This window comes from Odocoileus virginianus, chromosome 11 (assembly GCF_023699985.2).
Source record: "Odocoileus virginianus isolate 20LAN1187 ecotype Illinois chromosome 11, Ovbor_1.2, whole genome shotgun sequence".
In the NCBI taxonomy this organism is placed as follows: domain Eukaryota; kingdom Metazoa; phylum Chordata; class Mammalia; order Artiodactyla; family Cervidae; genus Odocoileus; species Odocoileus virginianus.
In genome coordinates, this window is record NC_069684.1 from 23,514,690 (window position 1) to 23,541,450 (window position 26,761).

At 39.2% G+C, this 26,761-nt stretch overlaps 2 protein-coding genes and 1 long non-coding RNA gene across 8 annotated transcripts in view; 1 reads left to right on the top strand and 2 right to left on the bottom strand.

The window, feature by feature from the left end:
- Positions 1–2,793: 2,793 nt before the first annotated feature.
- Positions 2,794–14,019, bottom strand: CACYBP (calcyclin binding protein). Its single transcript, XM_020902290.2, has 6 exons — positions 13,839–14,019; positions 9,533–9,752; positions 6,515–6,611; positions 6,183–6,282; positions 4,818–4,915; positions 2,794–3,367 (listed from the first exon to the last, which is right to left on the bottom strand). Exons 1-6 carry the CDS (start codon positions 13,857–13,859, stop codon positions 3,211–3,213), a joined length of 693 nt encoding a protein of 230 aa, XP_020757949.2. The 5' UTR covers positions 13,860–14,019; the 3' UTR covers positions 2,794–3,210.
- Positions 14,020–14,407: 388 nt separating this feature from the next.
- On the top strand, positions 14,408–21,782 carry LOC139037458 (uncharacterized). The gene is made up of 2 exons (XR_011490297.1): positions 14,408–15,058; positions 20,248–21,782. It is a non-coding gene; the product is annotated as an uncharacterized lncRNA (long non-coding RNA).
- RABGAP1L (RAB GTPase activating protein 1 like) overlaps positions 19,209–26,761 on the bottom strand; it is a 677,279-nt gene continuing 669,726 nt past the window's right edge. For all 6 annotated transcript variants that reach the window (XM_020902280.2, XM_070474047.1, XM_020902282.2 and 3 more), the window contains 2 exons: positions 25,654–25,851; positions 19,209–24,300 (listed from right to left, as the gene is read on the bottom strand). In XM_020902280.2, coding sequence (XP_020757939.2) covers positions 24,148–24,300; positions 25,654–25,851 — 351 coding nt within the window. In that variant the 3' untranslated portion in view covers positions 19,209–24,147. The remainder of the gene's footprint in view (positions 24,301–25,653; positions 25,852–26,761) is intronic.

Sequence of the window (26,761 nt, forward strand, 5' to 3'; positions counted from 1 at the left end):
GCTCATTGCTATTGAATTCTGAATTATCAGTGCTTTTAGGCCCTTTTGGTGGCAATTGCTAGGAGATGTGTACTTTTATACTGGTAAATTTATACTGATTTTATACTGTAAAAAATCTTAAAATTCCTAATGACATCAATCTAATTATTACTGTCATTACATAATACATAAATATGGTTTCAATGTACTACCAATTTTACTACTAATAGTAATGATTGCATTATGACTTGTGTGGGGTCTTTTGTCCCTAGAAAATAGACAAAACACTATATTCTAAGGTCACTTGAAAGTAGTATAACACTATGTATTTTGTTTACAAATGTTAGGGTTTTTCTTTTTAAAAATATTGAAGTATAGTTAGTTGACTTACAGTGTGGTTAACTTCAGTGTACAGCAAAGTGATTCACATAAATATGTATTCCTTTCCAGATTTTTTTCCATTATAGGTTGAGAGATACTGAATATTTTGTGTATGTGAGGAAGTGTTTCCAACTTCATGGATTTACATGCAACTGTTCAGCTTTCCCAACACCACTTGCAGAAGAGGCTTTTCCTCCATTACATAGTCTTGCCTCTTTTATTGAAGATAACTGACCACAGGTTTGTGGGTTTATTTTTGGCCTTTCCGTTCCCTTGAGCTGATCTATGTCTGTTTTTGTGCCAACACCATACTATTTTGCCTAGTGTAGCTTTGTAGTATTGTCTGAAGTCCAGGAGGGTTATGCCTCCAGCTTTGTTTTTTCCTCCTAAGGATTGCATTGATAGTTCTGGATCTTCTGTGGTTCTATGTAAGTTTTAGGATTACTTGTTCTAGTTCTGTAAAAAATGTAATGGGTACATTGATTGCATTAAACCTGTAGATTGCTTTGGGTAGTATGGCCATTTTAACTAATTCTTCTAATCGAACAACATGGCATTTGTTTCTTTGAATCACCTTCTATATCCTTTATCAGTTCATTATAGTTTTCAGCATGCATTTCACTTTCTTGATTAGATTCCTTCCTGAAGTGAAAATCGCTCAGTCCTGTCCAACTCTTTGCGACCCCATGGACCATAGAGTCCGTGGAACTGTCCAAGGAAGAGTACTGCCTTCACCAGGCAGTCTTTCCAACTGGAGATCAAACCCAAGTCTCTTGCATTGCAGGCTCTTTACCAGCTGAGCCACCAAGTTCATTCCTAAGGTACTTTGTTTTGATCATGATTTTTTTTAATTGAAATGTAGTTGATTTATTCAATAATGTTTCAGGTGTACCACAGTGATTCAGCTATACATATACACATATATATGTGTATTTTTTCAGATTCCTGTCCATGATAGGTTTTTATACTGTACAATTCCCTTCACTTGGGCTAGGAAGTGCAGAGGTGGCATGACCCTCTGTGCTGATCTCTTTTTTTTTCCCTGCCTGCCACAACCTAGGTGCTGCACCCTCCTTTGAGCCTCTGAGGCTCTTTCCCAGCTGACCTTTCAGCTGGTGAAGGATCCCAGGGTGAGGAAACTGGTCACGGCTCAGGGGCACAGGTCTCACCGATTCTTGTTTCATCCTACCCAGCTCGTGGTGATATTTCTTGCCACTTTGGTTCTATGAGACCTTTTGCCAGTGTTCAGTGGGCATTTGGTGAGAATTATTCTTTAGGTGGGTGTGTTTTCATTGTATTTGTACGAGTGAGTTCTGCCATCTTGATCTGTCCCCAGGTTTCTAGGTTTTAAATTCTTAAATTTCAGGTGGTCAAAACAATGGAAAAAGGTACAGGATTGCTCCCATCCCATCTGTTTTCTTTCCCTACTGGTGGCCATTTTTATTAGTTTTTTCTTCCATTGTCTATTTACATGCAAATATATATATTATGTATTCACATTTCTCACCCTTGCTGACAGTAAGGTAGGTTTAACAGAAACATTCTGCACTTTGCTTTTCCACTTACTGTATCCTGGCTGATCACTGTATATCAGTATATGGAAACAATCTTCATTTTTTTGGTGACTATCAGTACTTTCTGTGTAGATGTTTCAAAGTACTAGTTTACTCATCCACTCCCCTATGAACTGACATTTGGGTGTCTTTCTTATCTTGTGTATACCTCAGTATCACTCCAAATTTTTGCCAGGGTTATCTTTGGGAAAGGGCCTAGTAGAATTGAGAGAGGATAAATACATATATAATTCTGGTAAATACTACCAAGTATTCCTCTATACAAGTTTTAAGTTTCTCAACCTCTTTATTCCATTACCATGTATGTGTTGCCCCATACTGTAAACAGTATGTTTTAAACTGTTTTAAAATTATTTCTCTTCTTAACAAGGTATTTTTGTATGTTAAAGGTCACTTACATTCCTTTTTATAAGGAAATGTTAATAATTTTAGAATTCTTCCAATGTTTGGTTATTGTGGAGATTTTGCATCTTGCTCTTGTCATTTTAGGAGGAATAATAACCTTTAAATAAACAATACCCCTAAAAACCTGACATTTCTGACATACTCTTTGACAGAACAGCTTTACTAACTTTACTGAGCATAAAACACGGATTTGCACATTTATTGTTGCTTTAGGGTTACCGTTTTTATAAGACATCTATCTGATCCATAGCAAAACTTCCTTGTTAGTACCATACAAATGTGTCTGTCTACTATGTTTAGATTTAGTTCTAATTTATTCATAAATGTATTTAAGCCTAGAGAAAAATATTTGTGATTAGATTATTAGGCCATGGTGATACATGCTATATGCATTACTTAAGCTGTGGGAGTAAAGCGATCAACCTCTATAACCACCTTAAAACACAGGTACAAATTTGCATTTTATGTAAAAATTCAGGCTTTATTTCTACTTATTCTTACACTGGTGGGAGCTGATGTCAGGAACTGAAAGGCAAGCACGAACTTTGTTTTCTACCTCTTAGCTGAACAATAATACACACAATGTGGCATTTTCATTAGGCAAGACTTGCTTTTTTACATTTCACACCAGAATACATTACTCTTCTTGAATAAAATGACCTGGTTACTAAAGAAACCATCGGTGGAGGAAGTGTTTAATAAGCGAATTTTATTTAAATTAAATCCTCCAGCAGGAAGTGGAGAATTCATTGCCTTTACTTAGAAGAAGGCTGTGTAAGTAGTTATATGTCAGATTTGTGCAGCTCAGCAACATTTCCTTATTGGAAACATTATCTTTCCACATCACAGTTCCCAAAAAGACTTTAAAGTCTCAGAAGTCTGTATCTCCTTTGGCTTGCTTTTCTCTTGATTCCACCCAGGCTTTATTAATGGTTCGCTTCATATCATCATCTCCATCTTCATAAATTTTCTTTAGAACATTCATTAATCCCTCACTAGGATCTGTTTCAGTGTCATAGGAGGGCTTTCTATTAAAAAAAAAATACACAATGAAGAGTGGGGGAATATATATATAATTATGATATTTTATACCTTGTGATTACTAAGTAGAGAGAAACAAATGCGGCTGTAGGAAGTACATGAGATAAGAGTCAGACAGTATCCTAAAAGAAAGAATCAAAACATGCACAAATCTGTCTAAGACAATATACACCCACACTTAGCTCATCAAAGAATGGTCATTAAAAATGGTTAAGGGGTTGTTATCTTGGGACCCTGGCATTTTAGGTGAGTTTTAGCAGGAAAGGTAAGTAAATAATCATTTACCTGTCTGAGCTGTTTTAATGTTTTAAAACCATGTTTCCTCATGTAATTTGAAATTTTCATTGAGAGAAAAATAAACATACACTGTAACACATAGACACATACTGAAGCACATATATATTTTAATTAGAAAAGCGTTCCTCTTAAGACTGAAATACAGGCATCTTGAGCTTGGTGGTATAAAAGCACACCTGTAGTTCAATCAGTGTGCAACCTGGGCCCATTAACTTTTCCACTCACCTCATTAAGTGCCAGATTCTTGGGATACAGTAAGACAGGTTCCTATATTCAGGTGATCCATTCTAGATTTAAAATCAATTCCACGGATAATGCCTAACCTTAGCCAACCACAACCAAAATGCCCAGTGGCTATGGGAAGGGGGAGTGAGAGATGTGGATGGTTAATTGACTCAATGTAGTACATTACCCCTGCAGGAGAACAAGAGGAATGTTTGACCTAGAATGGAAGTAGCTCTGAATAAACATTTTTTTCAGAATAGCCATTACTAAGTAGGATAAAAATATTCTCTTTTTCACTCTATACCAGTGATGGTGGTGGTGGTGGTTTAGTCACTAAGTCATGTCTGACTCTTGCAACCCCATGGACTGTAGCCCGCCAGGCTCCTCTGTCCATGGAATTTTCCAGGCAAGGATACTGGAGTGGACTGCCATTTCCTTCTCCAGGGGATCTTCCCGACCCAGGAATCGAACCCAGGTCTCCTGCATTGCAGGCAGATTCTTTACCAGTGATAGTGAAATTCTAATTACATAGCAGAAACTTGTGGAACTCAAAAACTGTATATGGGTATCTGGGCTACTCTGTAACTACTGAAGTGCAATCTCCCAGAACTAGCAGAGTTATCTGTTTCTGCACCACAGCCCAGGGGTAAGAGCTGGCACAAAACCACCAACCACAAGTACAAAGACCTCCTTGAGAAGCAACCTGCCAGATGCATGCCCTCTTCTGGTGCCTTCTGACAAGCTGAAGCAGACGTGAGGTAACTGGGTTGGTTAGTCAGAGGACATTAGAAGGTAAGGAGTCAAATTATATAGACTGTAATACAAATATAACAAATTACAGACTATTATCAATGAAAATCTATAATCCTAGCAAAAAATACATTATAATTATCAAAGAAATGAAAACAGACTCACTCTTTCTCTTTGCATTCTTTTTCAACCTGAGTCAGGTAGTCCCACCGTGTGTTTTCTGCTTTCTTTCTACATAAGATAAGAACTGTATCTGTCTTGACCTAGGAAAAAAGTAGAAAACAGGTACAACTTAGAACACATGGTGATAAGCATGAATATTTAGAATATAATTATTTACTCAATTACTTGAGTTACTGTTATGTACATGACCTGTTTAGGTGTTAGTAATAGTTTTATAAATAGGCTGGAGTCTGAAGACTCATGGAGAAATGAAATCATACACAAGTGAAACTGGAATACCTTCAAACAGTAGATGCCATCAAAATAAAGAGGGTATTAATGGGACTGGGGGAGATTAAAGAGGGTATTAGTGGGAACTAAGGAAGGAACTTTACTCAGAAAGCCTTTCAGAGGTGAAATGAGCTGTGGCCCAAGATCCAGCAAAAGAGGGCCTTCCAGGTAGTTGACACAGCAAGGAGAAAGGTTCCAAGAAGGGATGATTTTGGTGTATTTTAAAATGAGGAGGAATGCTGGATTTTGATGACTGAAGGACAGAATAATATGTAGGAGCAGTCAGAGTCATGCAGAAAATCGTATCAGGCAGTACTGGTTAAGGAGTTTGGAAGGTGAGTATGCAAAAAGAGCAAGAATATACAACCCTTCCCACAAATATTCATACGACTGTCGGAGTTGTTTGAGTACTACCTTCAACTATGCCATCAGTGGACAAAGAAAGGAGCAGTGAGTCATAAGCTAATCATTAAACTATATTCTAATATTACCTTTCAGCTGCTACATAACTATATAAACATAGCAGAATGGCACATCTATATACCAGAGGCATTAAACTTCGTTTATTTAAATTAGGTAGAGAAGAGAGATTATATGAATCAGTGAAAATTATTTTCAAAGATACTTTATTTCCATTTTGTGAAACAAACTGCCATTGTACAAATGAGAAAACTGAGGTTCAAAGTGATGAAGTGAGCTGCCAAAGGTCACAGTAAGTGATAAACCTGGCATTAAAAACCAAGTCTCATTCTTAACTATTTTCTGTTTGTTCAATACCCTCCTGATTCTAATGCAGTATTCTTATAATCTACTTTTCTAGAGCAGGAGCTGGCAAACTTTTTCTGTGAAGAGCTACTAGATAAATTTAACATTTAAGGCTTTGTGGGCCACAGGGTGTGCTGTAGCTACTTAAACTTGTCACTGTTGTGCAAAAGAAGCCACAGACAACACGTACACAGGTAAGCATGGGTATGTCCAAATAAAACTTTATTTAAAACACAAGCAGCAGGATAAGTTAATTCCAGTTCGTCTTCATTTCATGATTTCACAGTATTATGACCAAAAATGTAAACTTACCTTTTTTGAACTGCCTTCCACAGAGATGGGTTTCAAGAGATTGTTCACAATCATGGAGTAACTCTTTCCATTTAGGTTCTTTACCAAAAGATCAAATGACCTACAACACAATAGTGAGTACATTATCTTTCTGGTTCTATAAAAGGTGATAATCAGTTCCTGTAGGAAAAAAAGCCAGAGTTCTATTTTAGGATGTGCGTTTGGCCATCTCAGAGCAGAAGACTCAACTTTTAAAGCAGATGTAAAGGATAATTAATACTCAAGCAGAATTTTAGGCACTGCAAAGGAAAGGACCCATTATAAAGCAATCTTCTCCACTGTTGAGAACTCACCTCTCTGTGAAATTCACCTGCACACTCTCAGCAGGCACTTGATGAACTCCAGGTAAGGTAATGTAGATTTTCACAAACTTATCTGAGTGGTCCCATCCTGGTAACAATAACAACAGAAAACAACAGGAGTAAAGCCTGATACTATCTCTGGAACAGCAAATGCATATAGCTCATTTTAAAAAATTCAGATAAAAATCTACTAATAGAAACATGAAATAAAAATTTAAGGATTTTTTTAGATGGAAAAATAGAGCTTCAAAGCAGCTAAGTAATCAACCCAAAGTTAGGCACCTAGCTAGTGATATATAACATGGACTCAAATCCAGATTTACTTGAACACAAAACCCGTGCTTTTTATTCCTTTGAATAAGGAATAGGATACTTTGACTATCTAATTTATTTAATTTATTTAACTATCTAGTTCATTTAACTATCTAATAAAATGTATTTACATTCCTGAAGAACAGCTCATTTCCCTGTTTTATGGAAATAATTTTGTTCTAAGTATTGATAATCTCCACTAAGCTAGAAGGCTAAACATCAGTTTTGTCTAATCAGTATTATCTAATTCCATAATCATATCCACTTCTCTAAGCAGTTCAACAAATGCAATCCTAGCTTCCTCAATCCCTTTCCCTGATAAAGCAGAATATAAATTTAGAGTCAAATTCATCCAAATACACCAAATTTGACTAACCTAACAATATCTAAAATGTTATTTCAGTATATACTATCAAACTATTTAGTCTCTAACCTAGATGAATTGTTTACAGAAAACACACAAACATCACATAAAAAGCATGTTACATAACAAAATGTATTTTTATGTATTTATTGTATACTATATATATGACAGTTTCTTACCTGGTCCAGTAGAATAGAAATGCAGTGTTTTTTAAAAAAAAAATGTGCTAGAGGGTTCTGGAGAACTTCATTTAGTTTGTTCCCATCCATTCAACCCATCCTCCACACCGACAACAATTTCTCCCTAAACACAAACCTAGATTCCTAGTTAAGATGCCATAACCCTACCACCTTCAGGCCGGTTTTCTATAGTCAAAGAAGTACTTAGCATATTTCCCACAGTACTGCAACACATCACTTAAAACTGCTTTTTGCTATGACAATACTCAAAACACATGATGACCTTCATAGCTCTTTATGTCCTTTGCTCATAGAATTCTTTTTTCTTCACAATTGCTGAATCCACCTTTTAAACTGAGATGTTTCTTCTAATTCTCCCTGACTCTTACCTTCCAGCAGAGTTATTTTATCAGCTATAGTCTCATAATACTTTAAAGCTTTATTCGGTTAAGCACGTATTTATTAAGTACTTACTATGTGCTAGATATTGAGAGCACAAAGTAAAAAAGATTATCCGTGACTTCTTGAGAGCTCATTACTCAGACTTCAAGCTGTATTGCTTCCAAAATAAAGCCTACAGTCAACTGAGGAAAAATGGTATGACCTTGTTATGGTACCAGGTGTATGTCTATGTCCCAAACACACCATGAGCAGGGACTGGGACTTGTGAATACACAACAGTGAGCAAGACCAAGTACAATACAAGATACTAGATGCTCAGAAATGTTTTTTGAATTTAATTGGATTACCTTCCACAGTTAATATGGGTGGTTGTTTGGCAAAGTGAAATAGGAAACAGGAAGACAAAAAGCTGTCCACATATATGAAACTAGTCATCATCAAAAAATCTACAAACAAACAAACAAACAAAAAAAATCTATAAACAACAAATGCTGGAGAAGCTAAGGAGAAAAGGGAACCCTCCTACACTATTGGTGGGAATGTAGTTGGTGTAGTCGCAATGGAGAACAGTCTGGGGGTTCCTTAAAGTAAAAACAGAATTACCGTATGATCCAGCAATCTCACTTCTGGGCATACACCCAGAGAAAACCATAATTCAAAAGATACATGCATCCCAATGTTCACTGATGCACTGTTTATAACAGCCAGGACATGGAAGGAACCTAGATGTCCATCTAGAGGAATGAATAAAGAAGAGTGGTACATATATACAATGGAATATTACTCAGCATAAAAAGGAACAAAATTGTGCCATTTGCAGAGATGTGAATGGATCCAAAGATTGTCTTAGATGAAGTAAGTCAGCAAGAGAAAAACGGTATAGGTGAACTTATCTGCAAAGTAAAAATAAGACACACAAATAGAGAGAACAAACACAGATACCAAGGGTGAATGGGGTGGTGGTGGTGGAATGGATTGGGATTTACATATATACACGGCTGTGTATAAAACAGATAAAACTAATAAGGACTGACTGTACAGTACAGGGAACTCGACTCAGTGCTCTGTGGTGACCTAAATAGGAAGGAAATCCAAAAAGAGCAGACTTAAGCACACCCAGAGCCATTCACGGTGCTGTACAGCAGAAACTCCAACACTGTAAGGCAGCAATACCCCAGTAAAATAGATACACATGAAAACTCAGCAAATCTATAGAAAAACGTATACACATACACACACACACGGAAGTTTTTTAAATACATAGCAAGCTAACATATATCAATGTATCACATTACTATTACCAATGAGTTGGAAATACTGAATGCTTACAATTTTATGGTAAACAAGTATTGAACAATGCTTACTTCAGTTTAAAACTACATGTGTTTTATTGGGACATGCAATATATCCCTTATAAAATATTGTTTTCTAAACAGTATTATGGTTATTACTGGAGTATCTCTGGGTAGTAGAATTACTATTATTTTCTCCATGTTTTTTCTATTATCCAAATTTTCTTTGATAAACACATACAGACACAAAGCTGAGTCCATATATACTGAATATATCTCAGAATAGGTTCCTTTTTAATCTCTTAAAAACCATCTTATTAAATAAGAGCTGATGGGTCCTCTATTTCAAATCACCAAAAACACTCAAAACTTTTCAAAAATGATTTTGTTAGTCTCTACTGAAGAACAGGCCTCCTCAGAGGCAGAAAGAGCTGGATGTGATGTGAGGGACAAGCCATACCGTAATTACTGATTTTCACTGTATATCCTGTTGTGATAGGAGCAACCACAGCAGCTGGCTTCTCATTTTCTGTAAGTTCTGCTTTCCTCTGTGATTTCTGCTGCATCTTATTCTTCATTTCTGTCTCAATCTTGGATTTTTCAGCTGTCAGGGCATCACGTACTCTCTTCCTAGTGGCTTTTTCCAGCAGTACCTTCACCTCTTCTAGATCTTTCTGGAGCTGTGTTAAAATAAAAGATAAATTAGATATGATAAACAAGATAATCTGATGTTATGCATATTGATCACTTCAACTCACTGAACTAAGAGCTAAGAATAAGAGACAGGGTCACTTAAATTTTCTAGGAATGGTAGCAACTAGGAGTCTTTCCTCCAGCCTACTGAATTATAAATAACTCAAGCTCCCTTTCTTTTAAAAAGGAAAACTTGGAATTAACAATAAGTAATCAAGCCAAATTTTTCCAGTTTGGTAGACTGTTTGCTATCTGCCTTTGTTTTAAAAAATTTACAAGATACGTTTGTGATTTATAAATATTTTCTGATAAGATGAATAAATTCAACAAAAAGGGATTCATGGATTTCATTGTAACATGCAGTCCTGTCATCAGATATTAGGAATTTTTTAAATATTAAAATAAATGAGTACCTGATAAGCATGGTGAAATGGTACAGCTACTTGACTGAGGTAATCCTCTACTTTCCAATAATGATTGGTCCTCAATGGTCTTCCCACCCCAAATAGTATAAATAGAAAAGTTTACTATTTTAAGACCAAAGATTAAAAAAAGACATATTTCTTCTAATTAGTTGCCTGATTCTAAAGTTCCTGGTTAATTTTACCATCAGAAGTCTGGGACTTTGTTGCACAATAGAGGGGAAAAACCTGGGCAAACAATCCAACACACTCCTGGATCACTGAAAATGCCACCTGTTTTTTCTTCTCACACCAATACATGGCCTACCCAAGCCTATTTCTATTTCTTTCTAGAGAGACCAAGACACTGTTAAAAAATTAACGAGCTTAAAAACTTTTTCCCACTTATCCTTTGACCTACTGCAAATGCACGAGATCTTTATAAACAAGGGATTCATTTTTGTTAAAATGACTTTACATTCTCACTTGATACTAGCAATTTGACAGGAAGACTGACATTATAGCCAGGATCATGTAAGGTTCAATGTAAAAATATTTAAATGCTTGATAACTTGGTATAATATCCAAAGTACAGCCTGAAAGTGTTTCTTACAAGTTTTAAAAAATGCAAAGACTTTCTGCATTTTTCTGTATGAATGCCTTTTACCTCAGGTCTTTCATCTCATTTAACTCACATGCCTTTGTTTCACCTATCTGTAACTGCTAACATGGTATAAAAAGTCCAACTGTGCCCAGTCTCCTGTCCAAATTCTATCCCTGCCTCCCAAAACTCATGTTACTAAGACAAAAATTGCAAACTCATCTTTTAAGCATAGTACCAAGTTCCTTTTAGTTCAAATCAATCTTTTCTGTTATCGTGGTTTTAAAAATTCACATTGTAATAACAAGATGACAAAAAAATTAAAATGCACGGTGAGTATATTGTTTTTAGAGTAAGGACTTAACAAATTAAAATGTACAGTCCAAACAAAAGAGGTTTTACTTCTTGACTGAAATAAGAATCCTTCTTCCAGAAGAAAAAGAAACTGAGAGTTATGCAAGAGATCCCTAAACCCTCTCTACAGCCAGTCTAACTCTATAGTACTACAAAAATAAGATATCCACTCAAAGTTTGAAGCAACTTACCTCAGGTCTGGTGAAGGTAATTCCTCAGTTCTCTGTTATCTGCAGAGATCTGACCAGTAAAATCAATCCCTTGGGACTTTTCCTGTAGACATACCTTAGATACAGCACTTCTTACCTAATGTGTCTAAGTATTCATTTGTTTTCCTTATGCAAAATCACATCTCCCTTTTATCCCTCTTCATAAACGTAGTCTTTTATTTCCAGATTCTTCACCAGGAAGCGTTAAAACCAAAGTGCCTCAAAACAGGCAAAGGACTTGCACAGACATTTCTCCAAAGATACACAAATGGCCACCAAGCGCAGCAAAGGATGCTTAACATCATTAAGCAAACATAGTAAATCCACTTCACATCCACTAGGATGACTAACAACAAACTCCAAAGTGTTGTTGAGGATGTGCAGAAATTGAAACCTCCATACACTGTTTGTGGCAATGTAAAATGGTGCACTTTAGGAAGGAGTTCAGCAGTTTCTTAGTTACCATACGACCCTACAATTCCACTCCCAGATATATACCTAGAGATTTGAAAACCATATATCCACATAAAAAGCTGTACACAAGTATTCAGGGCAACAATGTTCTAGGGGCCCAGAGAGTGAAAATCATCCAAGTGTCTATCAATTTATGAAGAAAATGTGGTATAACCAAACAAAAGAATACTATTCAGCCATATAAAGAAATACATGCTTCACCAAGGAATGAATCTGAAAACAATATGCTAAGTAAAAGAAGCCAAAAAGCAAACGGTCACATATTGTAACATTCCACTTATATGAAATGCTTAGAATAGGTAAATCCATAGAGACACAACTAGACTGCTGGGTGCTGGCAGGGAGTAATGGGAAGTGACTGTCTAATGGTTGCTTGATAGATTTCTCTGAGGGTTGAAAAATTATAGTGTTGATGACTGCACAACACAGTGAACATACTAAAAAGCACTGCACTGTACACTTGAAAATGGTTAAAACCTGTGAATTTTATCTCAAACAAAACCAAAAATCCAAAATGTCCTTAAATGTATACATCGCAATTAAAAAGCTCCCTCCTTTGAAAATGACTAATACTGAACTATCCATATGTACGACTGTAAAGCCACTTCCTTATGGACCATAAAGAAGGCTGAGCACCGAAGCCTGTTGTGTTCCAACGATGGTGTTGGAGAAGAATCTTGAGTCCCTTGGACTGCAAGATCAAACCAGTCAATCCTAAAGAAAATCAATCCTGAATATTCATTGGAAGGACTGATGCTGAAGTTCCAATACTTTGGCCACCTGATGTGAAGAACTGACTCACTGGAAAAGACCCTGATGCTGGGAAAGACTGAGGGTAAGGAAAAGGGGACAACAGAAGACAAGATGGTTGGATGGCATCACCGACTCGATGGACATGAGTCTGAGCAAGCTCCAGCCAGTAGTTGGTGATGGACAGGGAAGCCTGGCATGCTGTAGTCCATGGGGTCGCAAAGAGTCGGACACGACTGAACAACAAAAAAACCACTTCAGATACACTTTCCTCCGGGCACATGGTACCATCAGGCCTATATTTAACACATAACAAACTTGTGGCAAGTTATCTAGAATAACACACACATGCACGTTTTCTTCATTTAAAGCAAACTTTCAGAATCACGTTAAGTCAAGTGTGAGATTTCCCAGTCTTGCTCATATTAATCAGAAGATTTCCAAAGAACAAATCTAGTCAGTGGATACTCAACACTTTACCGTGAATAACAGTATTGACATCTTAAGTCAGTAAAAGAGCAATGCAAGTTTGATTCCCATTCTGTAACTGCGCAGTCACCAAAAAAGCTGCCTCTGTTCAGTTGACACGGCTTAGAAGAGAAAAAGCTATTTACCACTACCAAGTTACAACTAGCTTTCCAGTTTATTTTTTAAAACGTCTATAGCAGATTGCTGTTTTGCCAAGCACTGTTTTGAACATTTAGAACTCTTGGTCTTTATGACTCCATGAAATGGATACTACTGTGGCCCACAGAAGCACCATAACTTGTCCAAAGTGTGTGCAGAGAAAACATGACTAAGACATTTAAGTGCTAGGACCGAAAATCTCCCATTTCCAACCGCCCTCTACCACGGAACAACAGTTTTTGCATCAGCCGTAATTTAACGAAGCTTCACGTCCTCAGGCTAGTGTAACGCGAGCGGAGGAGCCTGAGAATAACGTGAAGGTGACCAGCCCTCAGGCCCACCACCGCACATACCTGCCACCGGGAACCACAACACATCTCCCGGTCACCCACACCGAGCCGGGGAGGCGTCGGAAAGCAACTTTCCGGGGGCAAGCGGAGGCCCCGAGGCCCGCAGCAGCCGGGTCGGCACCGAGGCCGCTTCGGTTGGGCGGGTGGGAGGCCAGGCGGGTAGGGCGGGAACCCGAGGACGCAGGCGGGCTGCCCGACTGGCAGGTGCCGCCGGCGGCCGAAGGGCAGCTCGGCACGGGAAACGGGCGGGAGACGGAGCGGAAAGCTCCAGCAAGGCCGAGGAGGAAAATAGGGCCGAACTCCTTACCTCTTCCAAAGCTGAAGACATGGTCGGGTTGCTTCAGGCAAGGCCCGGGCTGCAGCGGCGTAGGACGGAGAACGGGAAACGCCGCACCGAGCGCTCTCACCGCGAGCGCAGACAACACCGGCACGAGTAGCGGCGGACGTAGCTTGAGAGCACACCTGACCCTGCGCGAGATTTCGGCCCGCCTCCCGCACGCGGCGCCTCTGGAACCTTCGCGAGTCCTTCGCCACCGCCCAACCAGCCTCAAGCACCGCCTACCGGGCTCGGCTCCGCCTCGCCTCTCCTGGCACCGCCCCACCCATCTCGTCTCTTAGCAACACTCAACTCTCGCGATCAAACCGACAGTTCGAGAAGAATAATGCCTCCACCTCCCAGCCCGGGAAACTGAGTATACTTTGACCCCGTTTGTCCCGCCCGCGCAGTCGCCGCTTCGAACTGCTGCCTTCCGTATGGTAATAACCATAACCCAACCCCGGAAATCTGCGGGGTCCAAACCGGAAATTGACGACAGAGTCAGTTGTTTCCCTGCGCTCTAGGACCCGGGGCCATGGAGGCGGCCATCTTGTGTAAGACTAATCTGTGAACTTGTACGAGGCCAAAAAAAAAGGGGAGGAAAGGAAACCTATTTATGTTAAAGTGAGAAGGAACAAGAACGTTAACTGCAGAGTCCTGAAGAGAATAGTTTAATTTTTACTAGGTTCTGGTGCTCTGGAGACTTCACGACTTAGCGTGTACAACGTGGTTACCTCATCACGGACCGCGGACCCATTAGTGCGTCGGGGCAAGTAATATAGCGGCACCTGGATACGTCACGATTTAGCGTTACGACGTGGTGACGTCACTACGGACCAGGCGAGGAGGAGGGGTTGCACTTGACCCGAACCCGCGGTCGCGGCTCGGAGAGTAGGGGTAGTAATATATGGGTCTCCGTAGGCCCAGCGTTTGCGGTCTCGCAACCCACTCCAGTATTCTTGCCTGGAAAACCCCGTGCACAGAGGAGCTTGGCGGGCTATAATAGTTCATGGGGTTGTAAAGAGTCGGACGTGACTGAGCGACTCTCTTTTTTTACCCCTTCCCTCCGTACACCGTGGAAGCGCTTCCGTGGAGCCCTCACCGACCATTCTGCGAATCTCTAGTTGTCACCCAGGTTTGGAGTCGGTTTTAGTGAGCCTGTAGACCACAGATATCGTCTTAGAGACTGAACAACATCGACCGTAGAAAATGTGAGCCAAGCTTTTCTGGGGATGCGTTCTGCTCTTGTTCTAGCTCCCGTTATCTCGCTTCCTAAGACCCTTAACTCTTTTCAGATTATTTTAGCTTTTGGCAGCCCGTCGAAAGCATAAACAATAACCCTTGAGAAGTCAAATAGCCTGCATTCAGCTTTATAAAGTCGTCCGAGGTAGAGCTTAGAAACAGCAAGTAAAAGGAGTATAAACAGCAGGCGGACCATTATCATGGTCAAGAATGTGAAGGGCAGTACAAAAACAAATTACAGGTATGCACAACGTGCACGAATTTCAAACCTGATGTTAAAGGTAAAGAAGCCAGGAGGAAGTCCTATCGTTTGGTTCCCTTTAAACGAAGTCTAAAACCATTAAAAATCCGGTTAGTCTTTCCTTAAGCGGGAGAGACAGTGACAGACAGGAACCACAAGGGGGCTTTTGCGGTTCAAACTATTTTGTTTTCTTGCTGTGGATGCTGGTTACAGATGTGTTCACATTGTAGAAATTTCATTGAACTGTAATTTGCGTTTTCTTTTGTGTGTTCTAATGAGCTGTAGCCCGCAAAACTCCCCTAACCGTGGAATTCTCCACGCGAGAATACTGGAGTAGATTGGTATTCCCTTCTCCGGGGGATCTTCCCGAACCAGGGACTGAACCCCAGGATCTCCTCCATTGCAGGCAGATTCTTTACTGTTTGATCCACTAGGGAAGCAATATAGTTAACTAAAAGCTGTATTTAACTAGGCCCAGGAGGGAATTTTCCCTGGATGATAGAAATGTTACACTGATACATGCCATTGTCAGAATTCATAGAACTAACTCCTAAGATCTGTGGGTTGGTTTGTTTAGTTATATCTCAAGTTCAAAAAAAAAAAGGGTCTAGGGAATTCCTTAGTGCCCAATAGTTAGGACTTGTCTTTCACTGCTGAGGCCTGGGTTCAATCCCTGGTCAGGGAACTAAGATCCCACAAGCCCTGAAGCACAGCCAAAACAAAAAAGTCTTAACTGGAAACCTGGAATTCTTTAGGTACTTTATTAAATAGGAATAAATATCCCATTTCACTGTGTGAGAAACTGACCTAACCCAGTGATTTTTAAATTTGCTCGATTATACACTTGGGGCAGATTCTCCCACCAGATAGCCTAAGGTCACAGTTTTAAATACCACCAGTTACCAGTGACTCTGCTCAGTTGCACCACTCCTCTGAGCTCCAGGCTCTGCCTCTGCTTGGATGTCTGATGAGCACATCAAATTCAGCTTATCTGAAAAACAAACCAACCAGGAAAAGAAAAAAAAAACACCTCCAGATTTCTCATCCTTACACCCCAGACCAGCTTTTCCAGTTATTCTCCAGCTCTGTGAAGGTCACCTCATTCTCTTTGTGGCTCAGGCCAAGGAGTCATACTTGAGTCTTCAGTTTCAGTCCTACATCCCCTCCTCTGCCAAGTCTTGGTGGCTTTCAAAGTATGTTGAGAATAAAACCACTTCTCACAACCTCCACTGCTACCACCTAAGACCAAGGCAATGAGTATTTTGTCTGGACTGTTAGCCTCTTAGCTGGCTTCTCTGCTTTCCCACTGGGCCTTTACAGTTAGTTTTCCAGAGTAGCCAAGGTAATCTTTTCAAATGAATAAAATCCAAACTCCTTACACAACCTGGACTGTTCTACATGATCTTAAATTTCACCTTGGCGATCCCTTATCTGCCGGAACTCATCTCTCACCAGTCTCCCCTCTCCCTGATTACAACACTGGCATTTTTGTCACTCCTTGAATCCACTGAGTTTGTTCTCACCTCCAGGTCTGTGCTCTGTGCTTTCTTTCAGTCTGGAATGGTTTTCCTCCAGATCATCACATAGCTGTTTCTGTCTTCCTTTTCTGCCCGCGCTTAAAAACACCTTAGAATTTCCCATTTTTAACAGAAATTCAATGCTGCTTCTCTCCAGTTGTATCCTATAATTGTCCTTCCATGTACGATGTAGAAGCAAACTGACTCCTTGCACTGCTTCCATCAGGAGTTATTGGGTACATCAGATTCCCAAATCAAGGGGAAAAAAGTGAAGAACTTTGTATCCTAAGATAAAAGCAGACCATGATGGACACACACATCAGGGTCACGGTATCTAGTTCTAAACTCGAGAACCTGAGCCTTTCCTCTGAAATTAGACTCCCTAAAATCAAATGCTTTGTCTCTGATTTTTGCAATGCTGATGTCTAAAAATATGGATCGTAGTGTGAGAACCATGAACAAACTAATTATAGACTCTATCCTTGGAAATTGTGTAGTTTCTTCCTATAAATTCTTGCAATTTCTATTTGGCAAGCTTGTTCTTCTAAAGCCTGAACTTCCTCACAAACTTACTTTGCAATTAAACTTTCAAAAGATTTTATTCTGGACTTCCCTAGTGGTACAGCAGTTAAGACTTTGCCTTCCAATGCAGTGGGTGCAGGTTCAGTCCCTGGTAGGGGAGACTGAGATCCCAGGCCTCACAGCTGAAAAACAAAACATAAAACAGAAGCAGTATTGTAACAGATTCAATAAAGACTTTAGAAATGGTCCACATCAAAAAAATCTTAAAAGATTTTGCTCTGAGTGTCCCTTTGACAGTGCTCAAAAGTTTTGTTAAAAGCATAATTTCAAAAAGGTGAAATTGATTCTCATGCAAATAAAAAATGAATATTAACAAATACTTTATACAACTCATTGCATAAACCAGTGAGGGAACCAATACCTTGTTAAAACTGTCAAAAAGTGCATTTGCACAGCTAGGTATTTATAGACAAGTTAGCAATGGAATATTAGTGTAAGGTTGCAAAGTTAGACACAAACTACTTACTGTCCTACAGAGTAGTAGAACTATATCTTAACTTTTGGAGTCATCTATTCCACTGGAAAGAAAATGGGATTTGCGTCCTTCCTGGACAAAAACCTACAGGTTAACAGGTAACTTGAGTGTAGGACCTTTAATCAATAATGAACAGCGAGTTCCACTTACTTTTCATGACAGGACCATTCATGACCTTGTAACTGCCAAGCTCAGTAGATATTTTCTGGATAATTTGATGGTTTTACTTTTTATATAAAATTTCTCATTGTTTTCATTGGTACATGGGTCAAACAAAAGATGTCTGTAGTCTGGGTTCGGGGCACAAACTAATTTTACAATCTCTGATTAATATTTTTTTAATACATGAATTCTAAGAGGAGCTGACTAATCTGGCTTTAAGTCGCTCAGTCGTGTCCAACTCTTTGCGACCCCATGGACTATAGCCTACCAGGCTCCTCCGTCCATGGAATTTTCCAGGCAAGAGTATTGGAGTGGGTTGCCATTTCCTTCTCCAGGGGATCTTCCCGACCCAGGGATTGAACCCGGGTCTCCCACATTGCAGGCAGACGCTTTACCATCTGAGCCACCAGTAAAGCCCCTCATTTGGCTCCAGGGACACCCAGAACAAAATGCAAATTAGAACCCAGTGCAGATCGCAATTTTCTGTACCCTGCCTCTACTTCAGCAGAGCCTACAGAGTTTTCAGAGTTCTGCCTGAATTACACGATGTCACCCACTGGACTGTACTCTGAAAGATGAGCAGCAGCCACCCAATCCAATATTAGCCAATCAGATTGTTGCAAGATTTTGAATTGGGACACTGAGATGCCAGTCCGTCTCTGCTGGCCACTTGAAGGGCATATAAACCTGGAGGTTACACAGTTTGAAGCAGAGAGTGCCTCCTTTCAGAGACAGCAGCAGCAGCAGCAAAGCGCCGCCTGTCAAGACAAGCAGGAGAGTGAATATGAGAGCAGTTGTTCACATTCCAGCCCCTTGGCCCTGCGCCGCTTCAGGCCCAACAGTCTGGCCTTTGGTTACGAGCTAGATATACTTTTTCCCTTTTAATGAGCTGCCTTATTATCATTAGGTTAGCTTGAGAGAGTTTGTTACTTGCAACCAAGGAATCCTTAGAGGCATGCAGGGCACTTCGCTGTGCCTCTGCACAGGATGTCGTCTTGCAGGGAATCACCCAGAGCAAACTCCTATTTATTTCTCCTTGCTGCAAGGACTAGAGTCTAGTACCAGATAAGAAGCTTTTCACCAACGCCAGGTTCAGATGATTCAGAATAAAGTCAACTAGAAAAAAATCAAAAAGACATAGATGGATTTTAGAACGAATGTTTATTACTGCTTAATGGGGCCAAAGGGGCAACACAAAGCATTGAGAACATCACTGGCTCACAAAAACAGTCACCTTGCTACCTTCTTGGTTGCATTTGTTTATTTCACAAGGCTTCATTCACACATGAAAACAAGATATTAATCCAATTCAAGTTCATAACAATTATAAAAGTAAACATTTGTTGGGACAATGTACAATAAATTGCACTTTTCTTAACAAGCATTACATTTACATTTATAGAGTGTACTATACATAATACATGGAATAATGGGAACATCTAATTGGTCAGTTGATAGAGGAGAGAGGCTGCTCACTAATTTCGTAGTCAATTAGCACTGTTTGAGCTAATCAACTCCTTTATTCTGGAACCTGTTTTCATTGGAGAAGCCATGGGCAAAATCATAGAATTCGTAAAAACAGATGGCATAGAATTTCTACTACCTCCTCAGCAAGGGAAAGGTAGGAGTTGAAAGAAATGAAGTGAGGCTGACTGAGAAACTTTCTTTCTTATATGAATTAAGGATCCATACATTATGCAGAACACCAAAAATAGAGAAACTGATGCAAAGGCTATTACGATCTTGGATTCTGGGACCAATTCCAGGCTTTATTCTTGTGCTTTCATGACACCAGAGTCTTGACGAATTTATGTCCTTGTCATTCAGTTTCCTATATTTTATTCCATATATAATATATAGTTATTAAAAGTTACATTTCAACAGAAAAGATTTTACATGTTAATTTATTGCCAATGAAAAATGAAAGTAACTTAAAATATTCATTTTCTACTCAATGATTCTTTTCTTAAAAAGTTTCCAGAATACCACTAATGAAAAACCAGGGGTGAAGGCAGGGAGAATGGGACACGTTGATGAAGATGTTTTTATAGCAGGGAGCAAACACACTTGTAGCTGAGCTTGACATGTAGTCTTTGAGATGGGAGCTAAGACAGGAATGTCTGACAGCTGACTGGTCACTAAGCTCCTCATAAACCTCCACTTTTCTCCTTACAACTCAAGGTGACCATTTCCGATCGAGGGGCAGCCCACACGCACAGTTTCATCTGGTCGCTCCTGAGAGAGAAGAAAATCACTAAGGGCTCTGCCTGTGTTACACGGAAGCCACGATGAGACAGGAAGATGTTCTGCAGCAGTTCCAGTTCAATGTGACCATCAGCATGGCAACTAGAGGGCAAGAGTTTTGTATCTGGTAGGAAACACAGGCCACCGAGCTGGGTGTGGCCTTCTGTATCTGATCACCATGTGCATGTTCAGTTGAATGGTACCAGGGTATACCAAAGAGGCAGGGATAAGCCGTATAAAATTATACCAATCACCAATCACACACACACAAATCTCACAGCATTCAAATCAAACAATAGTTTGTTCATGCTCTCGTTTACCTATACTTGAAGCAAGAGAAGAATTTTTTTTTAAGAGTAAGTTATACAACAGAATGATCTTACTAAGTAAAAGTGTTCTGTGCCAGAGAGAGAAAATATTCACTTTTTAAAAGCTTCTTTTTCCCTAACACAGTCATGAAATTGGACAACCACCTTACCAGAATAATTAGTAGACTGATCTCAACTAAAGAAAAAGAAAACTCAATCCCTTACATTAGTTACATATGTGATTCTTATCCTCAGAAATGAGTCCGTTCCTTTAAGGATCTCTCATCTCTTGTGCCCTAAATTGTGTATTTTCTTGTTTCTCTCACTTCAGCTAGGAAATGAAGCTACTAGTTATCAACTGGAAAGTATTTTAGGAAAATGGAATAAGGGTTTGAGAAACATAAATGTTAATACATAGTATAAGAGGATGAAAGTTTCAAAAACAATGAAACCAGATAAATACTATTAAATATCCCAACATCAGTACAAAGATTACATTTCTACTTTATTATGGAAATTTTAAGAAAGCCAATGAAGAACAAACCACAAACTAAATAGTTGGGATAGGGAGGGATGGAGAATTATTGGTTGCATGGAAAGGTAGGCCATAGGCCTAAGTGACATTCCTATTAGTGTTTCTGATAGGCACTCATATACAGAACATTAGGTAACAGAATTTCTTTGCATTAAATTATATGGAATTAAATATACCCAAATTGTGCCATGGCTCAGGATGTGGGAAGCTACAAACATATGCAGTGAAAAATTCAACTTGGTTTCTTTCAGCTCTAAGGAATGTGTTAAGATTCTCAAGATATAAAAGCTAATGACTGAATTATCAAATTGAACTTCATTCTCTTATATTGAAGAATTTAATGAAAGGAGAACTCTTCAGAATGCTGCAAATGTTGGATTTTTGGAGGAATGTTTTATACAAGATGAAAAACTCTCTGAAATATTTGAAATTTTCCTGGATATTTGAGCTGGTCAACCTCTTTCTAAAATCAAAAGAAGATTATGAATTCTCAAATATACTTCGAGATAAATTAAAACTAGCAGATACTTAATGCTGGAATGCATGAAACAATATATGTTGAAAGGCATGTGGTTTGGGATAGTGCTATTGTAACATTGTATGAATAATATCATATACCAACTTTTGAATTTTCTTTCTTTCTGTATTTTCTATTGCTACTCAGCCATAGGCATTGTAGTGAGGGACAGTTTAGACTATAATACTAATACACATACCCAAGTATGATGTGGAACTGGAGGAGGAAAAAAAATCTATAGATGGCCATTATAATCTGTTAAAAGAGTTAAAATGCAACAGATTAAATGTTTACAATGTTTGTACCTGGTGATTTTGTTTAAAGAAGCAAATGTTAGGGGCTATAAAACTGAGCCAGGTCTACAGGTAAGAACTGAACCTACAGCTAGTTCTCTCTCAACTACCCTTTAAGGAAAAGTATGCAACTTAGGCATTCTGTGAAATGTAAAAAGAGCTCTGTACAGTAGAATTACGAGATTCACAAAACACAAAAGAACATCCTTAATTTAGCTAGCCATCTGATAAGGCAACTTGTACAAGGCTTCTTGGGATCAAAGCATAAAGTACCAGAAAAGCTAACAAATTTTACTAAATGATTTACAAAAACAAGTACCAAGATGCAATTTTCTAGCCATTATATTTTACAAAAAAAATATTAACTTTTCTAAACCACCACATAGGGAATGTTAAAGTCAACACAGATACTCAGAATGCTGAGTTATTTTCCTTTGGGGTGAAAGGAAATGAAAACTATGATGAAAGATGTCAGGACAGAAAAAAAAAAAATGGAATTCTGTAAGAAAAGTATTATTTGATGAGTGTAATGAAGGATAACAAACAACCACATCAATTTTATGGGCTATAGATGATACGAACACTTACCGATGAGGGGAACTTCACTTTTTAGAGTTTAATGATTATTTTAAAGGAGAGGATCCACCATGAATAACTTGTAGTGCATGCTCCTGGACTTGAGATGGCTCTTACATGATTTTTACTTCCAAGAGTGTGTTACTTTTAACTGCAACATATGGCACAGATGAGAGTCACTCTGCCACTACAGGGTTTAAGATCCTCTGCAAAGAATATGTTCAACAGTGAAGCCAAGGATGAGCATCAATAAATGTTACTGTACACAGACGACAGTAGTTTGGTTGACGTAAAAGGACCGAAGGCCTCCAAAACAGCTTAAAAAATGGGAAAACTGGTTTTTCCCTTACCAAAGGATTTCCTGCAAAGACTATTTATAAAGACATGTTAAATATAATTGAAAAAAATATTTCCATCAACTTTTACACAATAGCTTTGCCTTTCCATGAGATAAGTATTTCTATAAAGGTTTTATATGCACTTGAAAATGTTACAAATGCATCTGCATCTGTTCATCTAGGGGTACCAAGGGCACATTCTTAAGAAGCTACAGAACTCAGAAAAAGGGGCCTAGTATTAAATTAAGGTGATATGAAGCTGACCTCTATTTCCCATTTCATAACTTTAACAAACTTAGAGTATATTAGTGTTTCCTTCGCAAAGTATATGTCAACATTAAACAAATACTCTGTCCCTGGTTCTACATTCCATTCTAAGCACAGTAACTGTTCCTGGGCCTTTTCAGGCTTCTCTGGTAAAGGCCTCCTAAAGATGAAACTCATAATATCCACTTCTGACTTCACGTTTGCCAGATGGCACAACTGTATTCTTACTTAGGAACTTGTGATTCTCCTGTGGAATTCTGAAAAGGACCTGTTAGGAGACCAGGACCAAAGTGATTTATTTTATCCTGCATTTATAAAAACCTCAGTTCTTTTTTATCTAGTGTGTGTTCTCAATAGCCTATCTTATTCCATGGTTCTTGGCACTTAATTTCCAGATGTACCCCACAGAAAATAAAAATAAACTAATTCTCTTTGGGAACTGTCCGACCCCAGATCTGTTCTTTCCTTCGGATAGGTTTACTGCTGTCCAGGGAATCACTTTCAAGAGGAAACCTGACGGTCATGGCTGGCCCCACAGTGTGCTTTATCTGAATAAGTCCTGAAAAGTTACGAGGTTTTGGTTTCAATCTTTTTTTTTTTTGCTGTGACAAATATCTTCCTATCAATTCAACCTTGAAATAAAAGACATCTCCATTTTCATGTAAGATAAAAATAATTATGAATAATTAGTTCTAAATAAAAAGCATTTAGCTCTGAATTACTTATTTCCAACCAGACATCAGGCATATAAAATAATGTGTAATAATACTATGATGGATCGGAACACGGCCTTCCATGAAGCACAAACACAGGTATTCAACATAAATCAGGTTAGTTTAAGTAACACCCCTTTGAAAAGTGTCATTCGAGAAAGATTGAGAGCTACTGAAAGATCCTGGCTTGCTTTCTGGCCTCCTTCCCTTCCTTTCAAAGGGACACCAGGACTCTTCCTGGGTTTCCGTCGCTTTGATCGTTGTGCTCCTGTGCTTGGGTGAGGCTGGAACTATGTGCTCTCCTTGGGGGGCTGGGTGGCCTGTGGCGGCTGCAGTGGCTGCGTGCCCGTGGCCGTTTTGATAGAGTTCAGGGTTTTGCTAAACCAAGAGTTCTTTGCAGCTTGGATTTCATTCATAAGGGCTCCTCTCTGATGTTCAAGTTCCTAATTAAAGAAAGAAAGTCATCTGAGTTAGATAAATGTTTTCTCTCCACCAAAAACAAAATCAGACTGCAGCTTTTTGGAATCCACATGGCCGTAGTTTGCATCCTACACACCCAGGTGAGATTTAGTTCGCTTCTGAATGCAAGAAAAAACAACGGGGAGCTAAAAGAGTTACCACTAAAACCCAGAATCTGTGCTTTCTCTGATCCTTGACAGGAAACCTCATTTTACCCTTTCCTCCCCCTTGCAATTTAGGTCCAATTTAGGCTGCAACCTGAGAGAAGATGTTTAAAACCACAGGTAAACATAAGCATATGGATGGAAAGAAGTTTTACTGATAGTGTGAGCACGAATGAGTTCTGGGTCCCAACACACGGCCTTGGCCCTGAGAATGTACGAGGTCTGGTGCAGAAAGTTCAGCATTATTAGTGTGGTGCAGCAGATGCCATGGCAGGACACAGTGAGGGTGAGGATCTCTGGAAGAAGGAAATGGGAACAGTCCATCAGAAGCCAGGACTGTTTTCCTAATTCTGGTATCCTCCAAACTGGAATGAGATTATGGGGAAAGGGATTTGGCAAAATCAGGTAAAGATGAAAAGGGACTCCAAAGAAAAGAATGGCCGTCAGCCAACATTCAATTGTTAGGGCGAGGATGGCAGGAGGGGTGTGGCTTTTCAACTCTAAGCATCAGCTAGGTGACCAAGTTCAATGAGAAAGGAGCATGGCAAAAAAAATCTCAGGTTAAACTAAAAAGGCATATGCTTAAGTTCCCATAAAGTGGGAGGGAGGTGGTGTGTGTGGGGGTGTGTGTGTGTGTGTGGTGTGAAATTTAATTATTAAAAATTTATTTAAAACTATGTGTTTATTTTTGTTTCGTTGCTCAGTTGTGTCCGACTCTTTGCAACCCCACAGACAGCTAAGCTTCCCTGTCCTTCACTGTCTCCTAGAGTTTGCTCAAACTCATATCCATTGAGTTGGTGATGCCATCCAACCATCTCATCCTCTGTTGTCCCCTTCTCCTCCTGTCCTCAATCTTTCCCAGCATCAGGGTCTTTTCCAATGAGTTGGCTCTTTGCATCAGGTGGCCAAAGTATTAGAGCTTCAGTTTCAGCATCAGTCCTTCCAATGAATATTCAGGGTTGATTTCCTTTAGGATTGACTGGTTTATATCAGTGTTTAAAAGTGACGTAAAATACAACTCATGAGTGGGCAGAAAATATATTCATCATATATGGTATGAATCGTGAAACATTCCATGATTCTGAGCTTGATGGGTATACTCTACCATCCTAGAATATCCTGGCCCACTGACTTTAATTTTTCTTCTTATCGGTCTTTTATCAAATCACCAACCTGGATTTTACACTTGGCCTCCACCAGCTGCAGTTTGGTCTGTGCCAATTCCAGCTCCATCTCCCTCAGCTGCTTCTTAAGAGAGTCCTTCTCGTCATCCGATTCCATCCCCTGGTCCTCTCTGCTTATGGCCGCTACTTTCAAAGCACCCTCCTTGCTGAAAATGTCACTGCAGTGTTTACAGGCCATCATTTTACCCTGAAATACCCAAAAGATAACCAGTATCAAACTGTATTTCATAGCATATATCATGTCCTGAGACACTGTGATACGATATTTCTTTAGACACTGCTTCTGGTCATCAAATGAAGGCCCATTTATGAAAGTATTTTTCTTGGGCTATGACCAAAATGGTTATAATCAGCACAAAACCCAACTATCGAAGATAGGTGCTACTTTTTCTTCAAGTGTCTATAGAAAAAGTCTGGAGATAGGAAGTGTTACAGCATTTTCTTCAATGTGTTCTAGAAATTTTATTCTACCATTATCCTTACTGGATGCCAAGCCCATGGGATATACTCTACGTGCATTAATTACCTCATTTAACCCTAGAGCTACCATATGATTAGGTACTATTATCATCCCCATCTACAAATGAAGAAGCTTAAAGAGTACAAGTAAACTTGCCTATGGCAGACAAGGAAGGTCATTATGAGTAACCTAAGTCTACCCGAGCAACAAACAAGTATTGGGTTGGCCAAAAAGTTCGTTTGGGTTATTCCATAAGATGGTATAGAAGTACCTGAATGAATTTTTTGGCCAACTCAAGATACGTCCTTTTGTTCAACTTTAAGGAAAGATGGTCATTATTGTTTAAGGTGATAAAAGTCATTGGGTTACATGCCTGGATTGTCAATCAAGCAGAGAGCACTGAACACTAGCAACAACAGAACTGCTGTTTTCTTAAAATATCTTCAAAAAATTTAGAGATAAGGGATATTATAGAACATTTCTATTTTGATGCCCGACTGTTACAAGCTCAGCATGTCCTTAGCCATAACCATGCTCCTCTCTTCACACATACACAAAATAGCCATGCTCACACTTCTGTGTCACTGCATGACCCCACCATGTAGGCCTAAAGGCTTTGGTATCATCTTTTCATTAG